This window comes from Anneissia japonica, unplaced genomic scaffold (genome assembly GCF_011630105.1).
Source record: "Anneissia japonica isolate Jap-2015-1 unplaced genomic scaffold, ASM1163010v1 scaffold287963_len587249_cov193, whole genome shotgun sequence".
In the NCBI taxonomy this organism is placed as follows: domain Eukaryota; kingdom Metazoa; phylum Echinodermata; class Crinoidea; order Comatulida; family Comatulidae; genus Anneissia; species Anneissia japonica.
Window position 1 is genome coordinate 159979 of NW_022750702.1, and position 14758 is coordinate 174736.

At 36.2% G+C, this 14758-nt stretch overlaps 1 protein-coding gene across 1 annotated transcript; it reads right to left on the minus strand.

The window, feature by feature from the left end:
- Positions 1-430: 430 nt before the first annotated feature.
- LOC117121500 (filaggrin-like) lies at positions 431-14047 on the minus strand. Its single transcript, XM_033266706.1, has 9 exons — positions 13666-14047; positions 12222-12696; positions 11325-11515; positions 10662-10733; positions 10369-10488; positions 7992-8114; positions 7486-7615; positions 5437-5576; positions 431-4934 (listed from the first exon to the last, which is right to left on the minus strand). The coding sequence occupies exons 1-9, from the start codon at positions 13935-13937 to the stop codon at positions 1601-1603; spliced, it is 4857 nt and encodes a 1618-aa protein (XP_033122597.1). The 5' UTR covers positions 13938-14047; the 3' UTR covers positions 431-1600.
- Positions 14048-14758: the final 711 nt, after the last annotated feature.

Genomic DNA, 14758 nt, shown 5'->3' on the forward strand with positions numbered 1-14758 from the left:
CTAATTAAAAATAAGTGGTGGAACCAGGATTGTTCAGGGGTTTTATATAAACAAGGGGTACTAATTTTGCAAGATGGAGCATAGTGGGACTAATTAAAAATAAGTGGTGGAACCAGGATTGTTCAGGATTATAATCTGGTTTTATTTAAACAAGGGGTACTAATTTTGCAAGATGAAGCATAGTGGGACTAATTAAAAATAAGTGGTGGAACCAGGACTGTTTAGGATTATAATCTGGTTTTATATAAACAAGGGGTACTAATTTTGCAAGATGGAGCAGAGTGGGACTAATTAAAAATAAGTGGTGGAACCAGGACTGTTTAGGATTATAATCTGGTTTTATATAAACAAGGGGTACTAATTTTGCAAGATGGAGCAGAGTGGGACTAATTAAAAATAAGTGGTGGAACCAGGACTGTTTAGGATTATAATTAATAAAATATTTATTGCAAAAGTATATCATTTTAAAGAAATTAATTAAAAACAATTCTAAAAATCAAAATGTAAAACAAATTCAGGGGCACCAGAGTGAACCTTGAGCTCTAATATATCAGCGCTGGTTCTAACGGCTCACTCGCCAATGGTTCCGGTGGTGAACAAGTCTTCTCGTATAAAGACTTTAAACCGTAAACCCAGTGTACGCATTTGACTCGTGTGCACTTTAAAGAACCCAGTACATCCTTCGAGAAGGGTAGGGGGTTACCCCGGTGTACTGGTCCATTAAGTCCCCTGTTGTTAAATGGATATGCCACGTAGGACAGTGATGAAGTTTCACTTATTTACATATCCTTGGCGCTCGTGCCTAAAGAAATGAAATGAAATCTGCAATTTATTACTGTAATACGTTATTTAAAATAGGAAGACCAAAACTACCAATGTATTTGAGAAGGCCAGTATTCAATCAACTCTGAAAATTGCTATTGAACTTATGTGTAACACTGAGAAGAATGGAGAGGCTATTGATTGGAGTAACATTGAAAGTTAAGACTTATAAAATGCATAATTAAAGAGAGATGACTATAATAAATCATGGAGGAATTAATTTAATTCCTCCATAAATTATAGGACATATAATACTGTATATAAGATATTATTAAAGACTAAAACTGAATATTGATGAGATCAAATAGATGCACATCAGAGACAGCACAGAGGTGAAAGTTCGGCGGATAGACCTACAGGTCCAGCAGTGGAATATAATAGTTACCAGAAATGTTGCAATTATTAAATAATTTTTTCTAAACAAATATTATTTTTCTAAACAAATATTATTGAAATTGATTGCTGGATAATTTAACTTTAATGTATTGTATTTTATTGGTTGATAATTAATCATTTAAAAAACTGAGTATTTAATTTTTAATTAAATTATAAAATCCTGTACTATTATTCTTCTATTCATTTAACCTTTGTTGTAAATGATATATAATTACAGTGCACCCTCCAAATTGAGACTCCTCTAATTCCGAGCCCATTTAATTCAAGACTAATTTTTATAAACACTGAACTAACCCTCTATGTGGGGAGACCAAACTCTGAGACCAACCTAAATTTTCAGGTCCCAAAGTTGTCTCGATTTGGAGGGGGAACTGTATTATTACTACAGTCGATTCTGTGATGGACTCATCCACCAATTCCGATGTGGATTTTCAAGACCTGCTCTGCTGGTGGCTGCAGCAATTGATGCTGACTTGAAATCTCTCTCATATATCTTCTCTACTATCACCTGTTTTTCAGACACTACCCCCAGTGGACTTGGATTAAAAGATCTGTAATACTGCCAAAATTGTTTATCTCTTTCAATGTAATCTTTTGCTGACCAATGAGAACGACTTTGACACTTTGAGGACCTATGACCGTGAGATGTTTTATGACTATGGTATTGGTATCTATTTTTAGGACTTGCCCTATGCTGACCATGTCTTGATTGTTTACCACCATAAAATACTTCACCAGTACCATGGTGCTGGTAGCTCTTATAAGGACTTGACCCACGGTGACCATGTCTTGGTGACTGTCCACCTGAGCTTTGGTACTGGTATCTATCATCAGGACGTTGTTGGTAGCTCCTATAAGGACTTGACCCATGGTAAAAATGTCTTGGTGACTGTCCACCTGAGCTTTGGTATGGGTAGCTATCATCAGGACTTGGCCTATGGTGACCATGTTTTGTTGACTGGCTACTGTCATAAGTTACCTCACCAGTACCATGGTGTTGGTAGCTCTTATAAGGACTTGACCCATGGTAACTGTGTCTTGGTGACTGTCCACCTGAGCATTGGTGCTGGTATCTAGTATCAGGACTTGGCCTATTATGACCATGTCTTGTTGACTGCCTACTGTCATAAACTACTTCACCAGCACCATGGTGTTGGTAGCTCTTATGAGGACTTGACCCATGGTAACTGTGTCTTGGTGACTGTCCACCTGAACTTTGGTACTGGTATTTATTATCAGGACTTGGCCTATTGTGAAAATGTCTTGATAACTGCCTACTGTCATAAGCTCCTTCACCAGTACAATGTTTTGGTGATTGTCTACCTGTAAAATGATGCCTTTTATCAGGACTTGGTTCATGCTGACCAGGTCTTGCTGATAGTCCTCCAATATGATGTACTTCACCAATACCAAGGTGCTGGTAGCTCTTATAAGGATTTGACCCATGCTGACCATGTCTTGGTGATTGTCCACTTGTACCATAGTGCTGGTTCCTATCAGGATTTGATCCATAGTGGCCATGTTGTTGTGACCGTGCACCACCAACAGAAGATTCACCATGGCAGTGGTACACATTAGCAGGACTCTGCCTAGATTTACCTTGTCTCATCGATTGTTCACTACCGTAATTTGATTTACCAGAACCTTGGTTTTGTGTATGAGTTGTCCTTGGGGAACGACTCTTAGATCGACTTTGGCCTCCAGTGCGGTCATATCGTTTGTACATATTGTTTGGTGAGAAGTGCTTTGGATTACGTTTTTCTCTGTGGGGGCTTCCTCCAAGTTGGTTCTCTATCTCTCTTTGTTGTACTCTGTTTTCATGGACTTTATGTTTTGCTTCATCATAATTATCTCTGTCAGGTTCTACACTACTTTTCCTGTAGTCAAACATGGGTTTATTTTCCGTGTTTATTTCACTGTTTTCCTGACTGGACATATTTCTTTTTTCTGTGAAGTCAACACAATCTTTATCTTCCTGAATTTGATGGGTAGATATATTTTTCTTGATCTCATCGCCTTTGTAAGAGATCTTATTCATATCAAGAACTTGAGTTCTGAGGGCCTCAGGGTCATCAATTCTGTATGCATCAAGATCGTCATCCTCTTCGTCTTCAGATGTCATTTGCTTGGAGACGGAAGATGATGATGAGGATGGAGATGATGATGATGATGAAGATGATGAGGATGATGAAGATGCTGAAAAGGAGGATGATACTAAACTAGACGAGGATGAGAATGAATTGGATGATGGTGATGCCTGAGTTTTTTTGGAGAGTTCATTTTTCTCTTCATCACTAGTGCCACAATTTGATCCACTACAATGGCGTCGTTCTTTATTAATCGTCGTACTTCCTTTTTTTCTCTGACTGGATCTCTTGCACCTAAAAGTCATCTTATTCCTCTGCAAATCATTTCTTTTATTCTCTTCATCACTACTTTCACAATCTGACCCACTACAATGCTGTTGTTTCTTCCTTAAGTCACACTTTCCTTCTCTGCTAATATCATTCACTAGAACAGATGTTGTTATCTCTTCTTCACTAATATTACAATTTGACCCTCTGCAATTCTTATCTTTTGTCCCAATTATTTTTTTGTCGGTATCTGTTTTGTGAATTTTTTTAAAGTTTTTCTGGTCAGAATTCTTTATATTTTCTTTCACGACCTCATATATTCTCTTCTCTGCCACACCTTTTCCATCTTCCTCATCACTTGTGCCACAATTTGATCCACTGCAGTGCCCCTTTTTCTGGGAACCAAATGTACTTTGTTGATCACTGTATCCAGTTTTTGAACTCTGCTTATTAGATTTTTCTTTTATGTCTTCATTAGACTTCTGACTTTTGCCAACTGTCTGGCCATCATCCACATTACCGTGATTCAATTTCTTTGATTCCTCTTCCATCAGTTTTTCTAATATTTTTCTTTGATTTTTTTCTTCTTCCAGTCTTTGTTCGAGAATCTGTTTCTTTTTCCTCTCAACTTCCTGCTTGTCCAGATCCTCTTTCTTCAGTTTCCCTAAGAAAATCTCTGAAATGAATTCCACTGAAGATGAGCGTGACCTGCTCTTCCTTGCCGGCTGAGCAATCTTTTTTGATGTTTCCTTAACTCCATCATCTTTTACGACCCACTCAAAAGCAATATCCTTTGACTTTTTCTTTAATTTATCTTTTGAGAGCCTGCGTTTTTTCTGAGTTGGTGAATCATCAAGATTTCTTTTCTTACTGAATGATTTGTGTCTCCGCCTCTGGGAGGAACTTCTGCTTCGTTTTCTACTCCTGTCTCTTTCATTACTTTCGTCTTGTGAATGACGCCTCCGAGAGGTCCCTGCATAGCTAGAATTTCTGATACTTTTTGATCTTCGTTGGCTGTCACTCCTTTTGGCTGATCCCCTTCTCTTTTCATCATCAGAACTATCATATCCATGGTCTTTTGACTTTTTCCGCACTTTTTTCTTTGCCCTGGACTTCCTTCTTTTTCGTTTACCACCATTTCTTCCAGATGATGATGATGATGATGACAAAGATGATGATGTTACTGAGCTACTAGTAGAGCTGCATGATTTTGACCGCCTGCGTCCTCGTGGGCTTGGAGAGCTGCTGCTGGATGATGATGTTTTACTTATTTTACTGCTTTTCTCTTTCCGACTCATTTTCGGTGACCTACTTCGCCGTTTGGATCTTTCACATTTCATCTTTTTCTTTTGCTTGTTTATCCTAGAATAAAATATTAAACAACTATATAAAAAAATATGAAAATGTATTTATAAAAAAGTTATAACATTGTCATTTATTTAATACACATGTGAGTTTATGCCATACTTTGTGAAATTAGGAAATCAAAAGTATATCTGGGCTTCCTTGGATAGTTGGTTGAGCATAGAATGGTGTTATTTCCCCATATTATTGCATTCAGTATAATATACATACATATACAGTATTAACAGTTAGTAGCTTCATTTTTAAAGTAGTAAATTTGCATGTTATAGACAATCAGCACATAAGACAAACATGGGTCAAAAATAAGAAATTTGAATGTGTTGCACGTATAAGACAGCCACCTGTTTTTTGATTGTAACTTGCTACTTTACACCATGTTTTATATACAACATATTATCAATGATAGGTATAGATTGTACTGTATGTAAATTGTGTTATGCATCACTGAAATATGTTATATACAGTATCAGTCACTGACAAAATCTGCACTCATACTCACTTGTCTTTGTGAGACAGCTCTTGCCTCAGGAAATCCTTCAAGGCCCCTGTCGACTTCTCCATCATGAACCTCTGCAGCGCATATTCACTTGAAGCTTTTGGCGCTTTGTCTGGCGGTGGTTCTTGTGCTGGTTTTGTTTGCTACCCCACGAGGAAAGAATGACATCATAAAAACCAATAACATTGGTTAGGCACAAACACCCAGTGGCGCCCCAATAATCATGAATTTTTCATAGATTTTCAAATTATTGAAGCATGTTTTATCAAATGTGTATCATGGATTTAAAAAAAAAAATGATTACATCATGAGTTATTAAATGTGAGTAGACATTGTTATATTATGCCACAATTGAATATTGTGAGACAACAATATATTTCAATATTTCATTACAAATAAAAATTATCAAATATTTTGAAATGTGATAACATAAGTAATGGCCAATGATGTAAAAAATTTAAATAAATACAATGAATGTAAATAATATTAAACAATGAATAAATAATGATAATCATAAAAATCACAAAGGATTTCAAAATTATATGGAAAATCAAAATCAATATAAGAAAATGAGAATAAATAGTAATGATATTTTTTTACAAATTATTAAAAAAATGACAATTTTTAAAATTTGGTTATGAAAGTTTATAAAGATTCATAAAAATATATTCAGAAAACAGTGTTTAATTCAAATTTTAAATAAATTGTAAATGATTTAATTTTGATGACATAAGATTAATTAATGATTAAGATACCATACAATACCAAGCCAGTGAGATTTCATGGATACATATCGAAGAGGTTGTGATTCGCATCAAATTTGTTACAGCATCAGGACAGTAGTAATATAAATTCCCAGATGAGTTGCCGTTTCAACATGAAGAAAAAAAGAAAATGCTAAATCAGTGACAAGTTAAACAGTTGAGTTTTGAATGTGAACATCTTCACCTTGCAACTATTTAAATCTTATCTTTAGAGCCATAAATATTTTTCATAATTTTAACAAGAGTACAAAATGTGCACTACATCAGTGGCGGCGCCAGCGGGGGCAGGGGGGCTTAAGGCCCCCATCGGGCGGTCAGACCAAAAAAAAAAAAATAGGCCTAGTTTTCCCATCCCAGCCATTTCCGGCCATCTAGAAGTCCCAATTTAAAAAAAAAAAAATCTTGTTTTGGGAGGATGGGACACCCCCTCCCATACCCATACCTGGCTCGTGCCTACGGCCCTCAAATAACGCTGCGCACTATAGTTACACCCATAAATACATAGCCCCCCCCCCAGTCGGACCCCCAGTCGGAGATCTTAACCCCCCCCCATAAATGATATCTTAGAGCCGCCACTGCACTACATTTATAAAAAAGGAAAAAAAATCTGATGATCTCAACAGAAAAGCCATCGTTTTGTACTCTTTCAAGCTTTACTGTACTTCATCAGACAAATCTTTTCAAATATTATCAGTAATGTCTGGCACATAAAAATCTGATGTTGTATTCCTGGCACTAGCTTCTTAATTTCATGTTTTACTTAGTTACTTTTTGTGACTGCTATATTTTATTCTTTCTTTAACTTGCAATAGCGCAATGATTGGATTGGATTGGATTTTTTTGGTGTGTTACACACCAGGATAACCCACATATGTCCTGCGACTTATTTCCAGTGGGGTCCTTCTGATGGTGGATTGGGCAGTACATCGGGAGACAATTCCCTACTTCTTTCCGAAGATTGTACCGCGTTCTTTAACGTGTACATAAGCCATTTTTCACATGGGACCAACGGCTTATTAACGTTTCATCCGAAAGATGGTGCGCTCATTGAAACTTCATTTCAGCCCTCAAGCTGAAACACAAGCACACCAGCGTTGGGAACTGAAACAGGACCAAGAGATCTCTATGGTTCAGTGCACACACAATGGCTACCACCAGTTTAGCCGACTGACCTAGCTGCTCTCATTTGTAAATTACCTTTGTGGCAGATACTGCTATAAGTTGATATAATTTTAGTCATTATTAATATCAATCGCATAGATAGCTCGTAAATTGTTTCCATACTTACAGATGCCCTCTGCTCTTTGTCCTGGTATAATCTCTCTAAGCACATCTTAGCCTCTGCATGGTGTGCGTTGAGTGTCAGCACACGGCGATAACATGCTATTCCTTTATCAATGTCTGGCTCACTCTCTAGTCTTCAAATGAGAAATAAATATCTATCAATACCCATGAATATTAGCTATAGACATGTCACAAAACTTTTGAATAAGAAATACTGTATAATCAATAACTTACAATTACAGTTTTTTTACTGATTTCTTGAAAAATGATTGTTATTTATTCATGTTGTCATTAAAAATATGTGCAGTAAAAAAAATTTAATGAAAGACATTTTTTTTTTTAATGAATGTAAACATTTTTTTTATCTATTAATATTTTGCTAACTGTAATACTGTTTGAAATGCAATCTGACCTACAAAAGCCAAAGCAGAAGAATATGTATAAAAAAGAATTATTTGTAATAAAAACTAGAAGAAAAAAATTAAGGAGTTTATTATTCTTGTTTCCTACTGTTTAGCTTTTTCCATGAGAGTCTCGGTGAGATATTTATTGGCGTTCCTGTGGTGGGGATTCAACTTGAGGGCGCTCTCAAAGTCTTCAATAGCTTTTGTTAAGCTGCCACGATTTGCATATCTAAAGTAAATATTGAAAACATGGAAATAATTTTATATGATAAATATCATGTTAAATGGGGTGGGGGATGATGGAGATGCTACATCATATGTATAAACACTGAGCAGTGGATTGATAGGCGTTTACATAAAATAATAACCAGAGCCTTGCAGGCGTCAACGTTCCTATGCATGATACATGGCTTAAAAAGTATATAGGCCCTATATATATATATATATACGTATATATATATATACGTACATATATATACATATATATACACATATATAAATATATGTATACACGTATATATACACGTATATATACGTATACACGTATATATGTATATACATGCGCGTGTGCATATATACACGCGCGCGTGTACATATATACGCTTGTGTATATATATACGCATGTATATTATACGTATATATATATATATATATATATTTTCATAATTTTAACAAGATTACAAAATGTGCACTACATCAGTGGCGGCGCCAGCGGGGGGGGGGGCTTAAGGCCCCCATCGGGCGGTCAGACCAAAAAAAAAAAAATAGGCCTAGTTTTCCCATCCCAGCCATTTCCGGCCATCTAGAAGTCCCAATTTAAAAAAAAAAAAATCTTGTTTTGGGAGGATGGGACACCCCCTCCCATACCCATACCTGGCTCGGGCCTACACCCATAAATACATAGCCCCCCAGTCGGACATCTTAGCCCCCCCCCCCCCATAAATGATATCTTAGAGCCGCCACTGCACTACATTTATAAAAAAGGAAAAAAAACCTGATGATCTCAACAGAAAAGCCATCGTTTTGTACTCTTTCAAGCTTTACTGTACTTCATCAGACAAATCTTTTCAAATATTATCAGTAATGTCTGGCACATAAAAATCTGATGTTGTATTTCTGGCACTAGCTTCTTAATTTCATGTTTTACTTAGTTACTTTTTCTTGTGACTGCTATATTTTATTCTTTCTTTAACTTGCAATAGCGCAATGACTGGATTGGATTGGATTTTTTTGGTGTGTTACACACCAGGATAACCCACATATGTCCTGCGACTTATTTCCAGTGGGGTCCTTCTGATGGTGGATTGGGCAGTACACCGGAGACAATTCCCTACTTCTTTCCGAAGATTGTACTGCGTTCTTTAACGTGTACATATGCCATTTTTCACACTGGACCAACGGCTTAAACGTTTCATCCGAAAGACGGTGCGCTTGTTGAAACTTTATTTCAGCCCTCCAGCTGAAACACAAGTACACCAGCATTGGGAATTGAAACAGGACCTAGAGATCTTCACGGTTCAGCGCACACACAGTGGCTACCACCAGTTTAGCCAACTGAGCTAGCTGCTCTCATTTGTAAATTACTTTTGTGGCAGATACTGTTTTAAGTTGATATAATTTTAGTCATTATTAATATCAATCACATAGATAGCTCGTAAATTGTTTCCATACTTACAGATGCCCTCTGCTCTTTGTCCTGGTATAATCTCTCTAAGCACATCTTAGCCTCTGCATGGTGTGCGTTGAGTGTCAGCACACGGCGATAACATGCTATTCCTTTATCAATGTCTGGCTCACTCTCTAGTCTTCAAATGAGAAAAAAATATCTATCAATACCCATGAATATTAGCTATAGACATGTAACAAAACTTTTGAATAAGAAATACTGTATAATCAATAACTTACAATTACAGTTTTTTTACTGATTTCTTGAAAAATTATTGTTATTTATTCATGTTGTCATTAAAAATATGTGCAGTAAAAAAAATTTAATAAAAGACATTTTTTTTAAAAATGAATGTAAACATTTTTTTGATCTATTAATATTTTGCTAACTGTAATACTGTTTGAAATGCAATCTGACCTACAAAAGCCAAAGCAGAAGAATATGTATAAAAAAGAATTATTTGTATTAAAAACTAGAAGAAAAAAATTAAGGAGTTTATTATTCTTGTTTCCTACTGTTTAGCTTTTTCCATGAGAGTCTCGGTGAGATATTTAGTGGCGTTCCTGTGGTGGGGATTCAACTTGAGGGCGCTCTCAAAGTCTTCAATAGCTTTTGTTAAGCTGCCACGATTTGCATATCTACAGTGGAAAGTAAATATTGAAAACATGGAAATAATTTTATATGATAAATATCATGTTAAATGGGGTGGGGGATGATGGAGATGCTACATCATATGCATGAACACTGAGCAGTGGATTGATAGGCGTTTACATAAAATAATAAAAATGGTGATAACGATAACAATTGTAATACTTACAAAGCCCCTCTTGCTACCAATGCCTCTATGTTCTTTGGACACATTTGCAGAGCTTTGTCAAACTTAGCAACTGCTTGCATAAAATCACCAGATTTAAATAGCAACACTCCTTTTGCCACGCTGAAAGATATGGTACAAACAATAAAATCACAATCATTCAGTAGTGACACTGAATTGTGAAGTGGATTGAAAAATAGAATATGACACTGTATATTCACTTGTGATGTTACAAATAAACAATAATGTCTTAAAAATATGTTTCCATAGGTCATTAAAGTACATGGAATACTCACATTTTCATTGACCATTTTGCAGACTGTACAGAATTCAATTCCTCTGCTAGTTCAGATTTTGGGTACGCTGACCTGGATTGTGGATAGCCAATCAAAAGCAGATTAAAATGACACATGACTATTTGAAGTATATATGAATTATCACAATGTCATACTGTATAGAATATTATTATCTTTTTATAACACCTATCTGTTTATTTATACTGTACATCTTGATAACAACTAAAATTTAAATTGTTAAACTTTAAATTGTTCAAAAAGAATGAACTAATTTATTTCCAAAATAATTAGAAACAGTTTGAAAATACATTGCACCCTCCAATTAACATCTTAACAACATTTGATTGACAGATAAACCGACTAATCAGCGAGCATCATTTAGTCACATGATCAAAAACTTCAACTTTAACTTCAATTTATTAACACTAAGAGCTAACACCCACACCAATTTTTCAGGTCCTAAATGTGGTCTCGAATTGGAGGGCAAACTGTTACTGTAATTTATACACTTCTATAGAACACTTGAGATCCATGGGTTTTAAAAATTGTAAATAAAAAAGGAAGGATTATATACTCAATTGAAATCTCATATCTGAATTAAAATATACAATTTATACATTTGAATTACAATTTTTTTCTACCTTAATGTAGAAGTAAACTTACTTTTGCAATCCTCTCATTAAAGAGGAGAATGCATTTTCTTGTAATCCCAAAACAGGAATCAGAGTATTCAGGCAATACGGATTGTCAAACCCTGTTGAGTTTTGCAGTATTGTGTCGTAACTCTCAAAGCTCTCATCCAATTCCCGGCTCTGACGATACTGAACAGGAACATCTGAATCAGCTATCAACCCCTGTGAAATATAAGTTACATGTCTGAAATGCACAAAGGATAATGTAATATACTGTAGTTGGATACTTATATACCGCCTTATACCAAAGTCTCAAAGCGCTAAAGGGGTTAGACAAGCTCGCACAATAACTTGCTGAGGTGAAACTTTTTTATTCCTTGTTTTGCATACTTATTTTTTTAAAAATTATCGGAGGAGGGCAGAATAACAATAAAAATAATATTTTGTTTTCTTATTTAGCAAATAGTTTTACCAAAAAACATCTAAATGAAGGAGAAAATAAAAATAAAATTTTATTGGTAAATGTAAAATAAGATGGTTAAATGCTTCAAATTTAAATAATTAGGAAGAAATATACATATCTTATCTTTGAAGATTTCAAGGCAGACTTGGAGGGTGTAATAAAAATAAAAGAAAACATTTATTCTTTTCTGAAATTTCCCTTTTATGTGGCGGCATGTGTGCTAATTTGCCAAAAATAAAATTGTTAATTGTTATTCGAAATCATCAATATTTGCAGTCGGCGGGTTTGCTAAACAATGTATAACAAAAGGTCTCGTCTTAAGACTCCGGTAATGGTCTGTTCGTGTCTGCACTAGTATCGCTCGTCTGTCCCCAACATAACCCATGAAACTCTGAAGACATATTTCCAGTTGGGTCTATCTGGTGTTCAAAAAAATAACAGGTAATTAAAAAAATTGCTATTTACCAAAATCAAATCACTTTTTGCTGATTCTGGTGTCTTTAAGCTAACTATGACCTTCCCTTCTGCAGTGACCTTTATTACTTGACATCTGACCAGGTCACCAACTGAGAAATCTTCAACTTTCGCACTCTTTAAATAACGATCACACAGCTCTGTGACTGGCAATAAAGCAACCATATTGATATTCTCAAACCACCTCGCTTTGTCACTGCAGAAGCTGAGGAGACGAACAAAGAGGCCAAAGTCTTTCAGCGTTAATACCCGTGCAATCATCACATCATTTACCGCAATTATGCTGAATGTTCTTTCATGATTTTCTTTGCTTGGTGTCTTCATAAACTGTTCTATAGGTGGGATGATTGCAAAATGACTACCATCTTCGACTGACTTCGATGATGAGCAGCAAATCAGATCTTCACTCTTGAAGAGCATATCAGCTTTCTTAGCAATAAACAAATGAATCTTCTCAGAAAATCTACTGTACAATAAGAAAATAACTGTTGCTAATGTTATGTTACAGTCAAGGATGCAAAATGTGCATTATGAATTTCAGGTAGGCATTATTCTATTTGAACACAGTAGGTACTGTAAATGCTTCAATAAGTGACGCAGCAAATATACATTTTTTGGAGGCTACAGTGCGGCACATATTCGAGAGCTAATAAAAAAGTATTGTTGTAGCACTTTCCATACCCCTTCCCATGTTACCTATCTCACGTATTCCCATATTTCATTAGGTATATCATAGGTCCTACATCATTGTAAATAAACATTTATAATGAAATGTCTGTGTCTTCATTGTTCGTTTCAACTCTGTATACAGTGCATTGTATTTAAAACCCTGTTTCTCAAAATGTTTCATTACAGACAGGGTAATATATACCCTCAAGTAAGCGCCGCGGCACTTATTCGAGAGCAGCGCTTAGCGAAACAAAATCAGGTTATGGTGCAGCAATTATTCAAGCGCGTCGTTTATTCGAGAGTGGCGCTTGTTTCAGCATTTACGGTACTACAGAATTTGTCGGACACCAAAGTAAGTGGGTAGGGATAGGAACTAAAAACCTTTAAAGGAGATCAGTTGGCGGAAGTCCCAGAAGCTACGACAATTTAGGGATTTAAAAGGATTATTCAGTAATACTAGTAGTAGTCCAGGCCTAAACGATTTTAGAATACCATATTATATTCATAATATGGGTAAAAATTACAATAAGACTTTTTTTTTCTCCTCTCAATGAATTAGGTGGATTGGCTGCTATTTCCCAAATGGTGGGAAACTCTTTCCGGAAGACTTGTTCACCTAGGGCCTACCACAAAAAATTGATTCTATGCCTAGGCCTTAGCCTTAGGCTAAACTAATCTTGAATCATCAAATGTTAAAATAACAATTAAAAAATAACGAATTGTCTAGCTGGGTCAGCTCAGGTCGTCAGGCCAACTCCAGGCTTACCCAATTTTCTTAGGAAGCGCTTTAGAAGAGCTACTCGTTTCAGGCAGTTCATAGTCCTTAGGCTTGCTATTCTCATTCTCCTCCGCAACAGTTCTTCCACTCCCTCCTCCAGCCACTAGGCCTGGGCAAACTGTTGCCTGTTGGTTTCTTCCATCATCAGGGGCTCGACTTAGGCCTAGCTCCGGGAGAGTTCCTTGTTCTTTTTGTACAAGTTCCAATAAGTTAGGCCCATGGAACTGTACAACCCTTTCCCATAGGTGTCTATCCATCATAAACCATACATACGAAATAATAAAAATTCAGAATATTATCATTGTTGTTCACACAACAACCAACACAGTTGGCCGGTCACACATCACGTACTTGCTCGCAATTTCCTACAGAGGGAGAGACGTCGACTGCCATTTTGGTAGAGGGCGGTTGACCAAAACAATTTACCACTGTGTGTACGTACTTTTACTTATTATACAGTAGGCCTATATAAAACCCTTGATTGGATCACTTATTATGTAGAGCACACTCCGAGAGTGCATACCCGGTTTCATCATAATTCCCCTGTATAAAATGCAAACGCATCTTTTTTTTTTTTTTTTTAATTGATAATGAAAACCTCTACCTCTACCGTGATTTGAACCCAAGGCCTGTCGATAAGCAAACACGAATGAGTTTAAAACTGTGTGCGCGACCGGCAACTTGAGAATTTTCAATCATTGTTCTTTGGACCGGCATGGCAAACCATTCTAGAAAGTTTCATTCAGATCCATTGATCAGTTTTTGAGATATTTAAGTCTGGGGCGCTCCATTTGAAGGGTCTCCACATGCACACACCCTACACCGGAGTCACCAAAATGTCATATTCTTTTCCCTTGGCCATGATGTTTTCAGATGCTCAGCTCCTTTTTTTTTTTTTTTTTGGTTATAGCTATCTAGGTCTGGGAAGTACCCTGTACCCTTTAAATGGTGCTCCTGTCCACTCCACACTCTGCTCCGGATTGTCACCAAAATTGAATAATTTCTTGCGATCTTAGAGCATGACAAACCATTCTAGAGAAAGTTTCATTCAGATCCACTAAGAGTTCAGATTGTCTAGGCC

What these genes read in the sequence shown, in the direction of transcription:
- LOC117121500 (XM_033266706.1), bottom strand. Translation starts at nt 13,937, where the DNA reads ATGATGGATAGACACCTATGGGAAAGGGTTGTACAGTTCCATGGGCCT. An exon ending in GCAAAATGGTCAATGAAAAT is followed by an intron (nt 10,489 to 10,661) that starts GTGAGTATTCCA and finishes CATATCTTTCAG; the next exon opens with CGTGGCAAAAGGAGTGTTGC. An exon ending in CTCATGGAAAAAGCTAAACA is followed by an intron (nt 7,616 to 7,991) that starts GTAGGAAACAAG and finishes TCTCATTTGAAG; the next exon opens with ACTAGAGAGTGAGCCAGACA.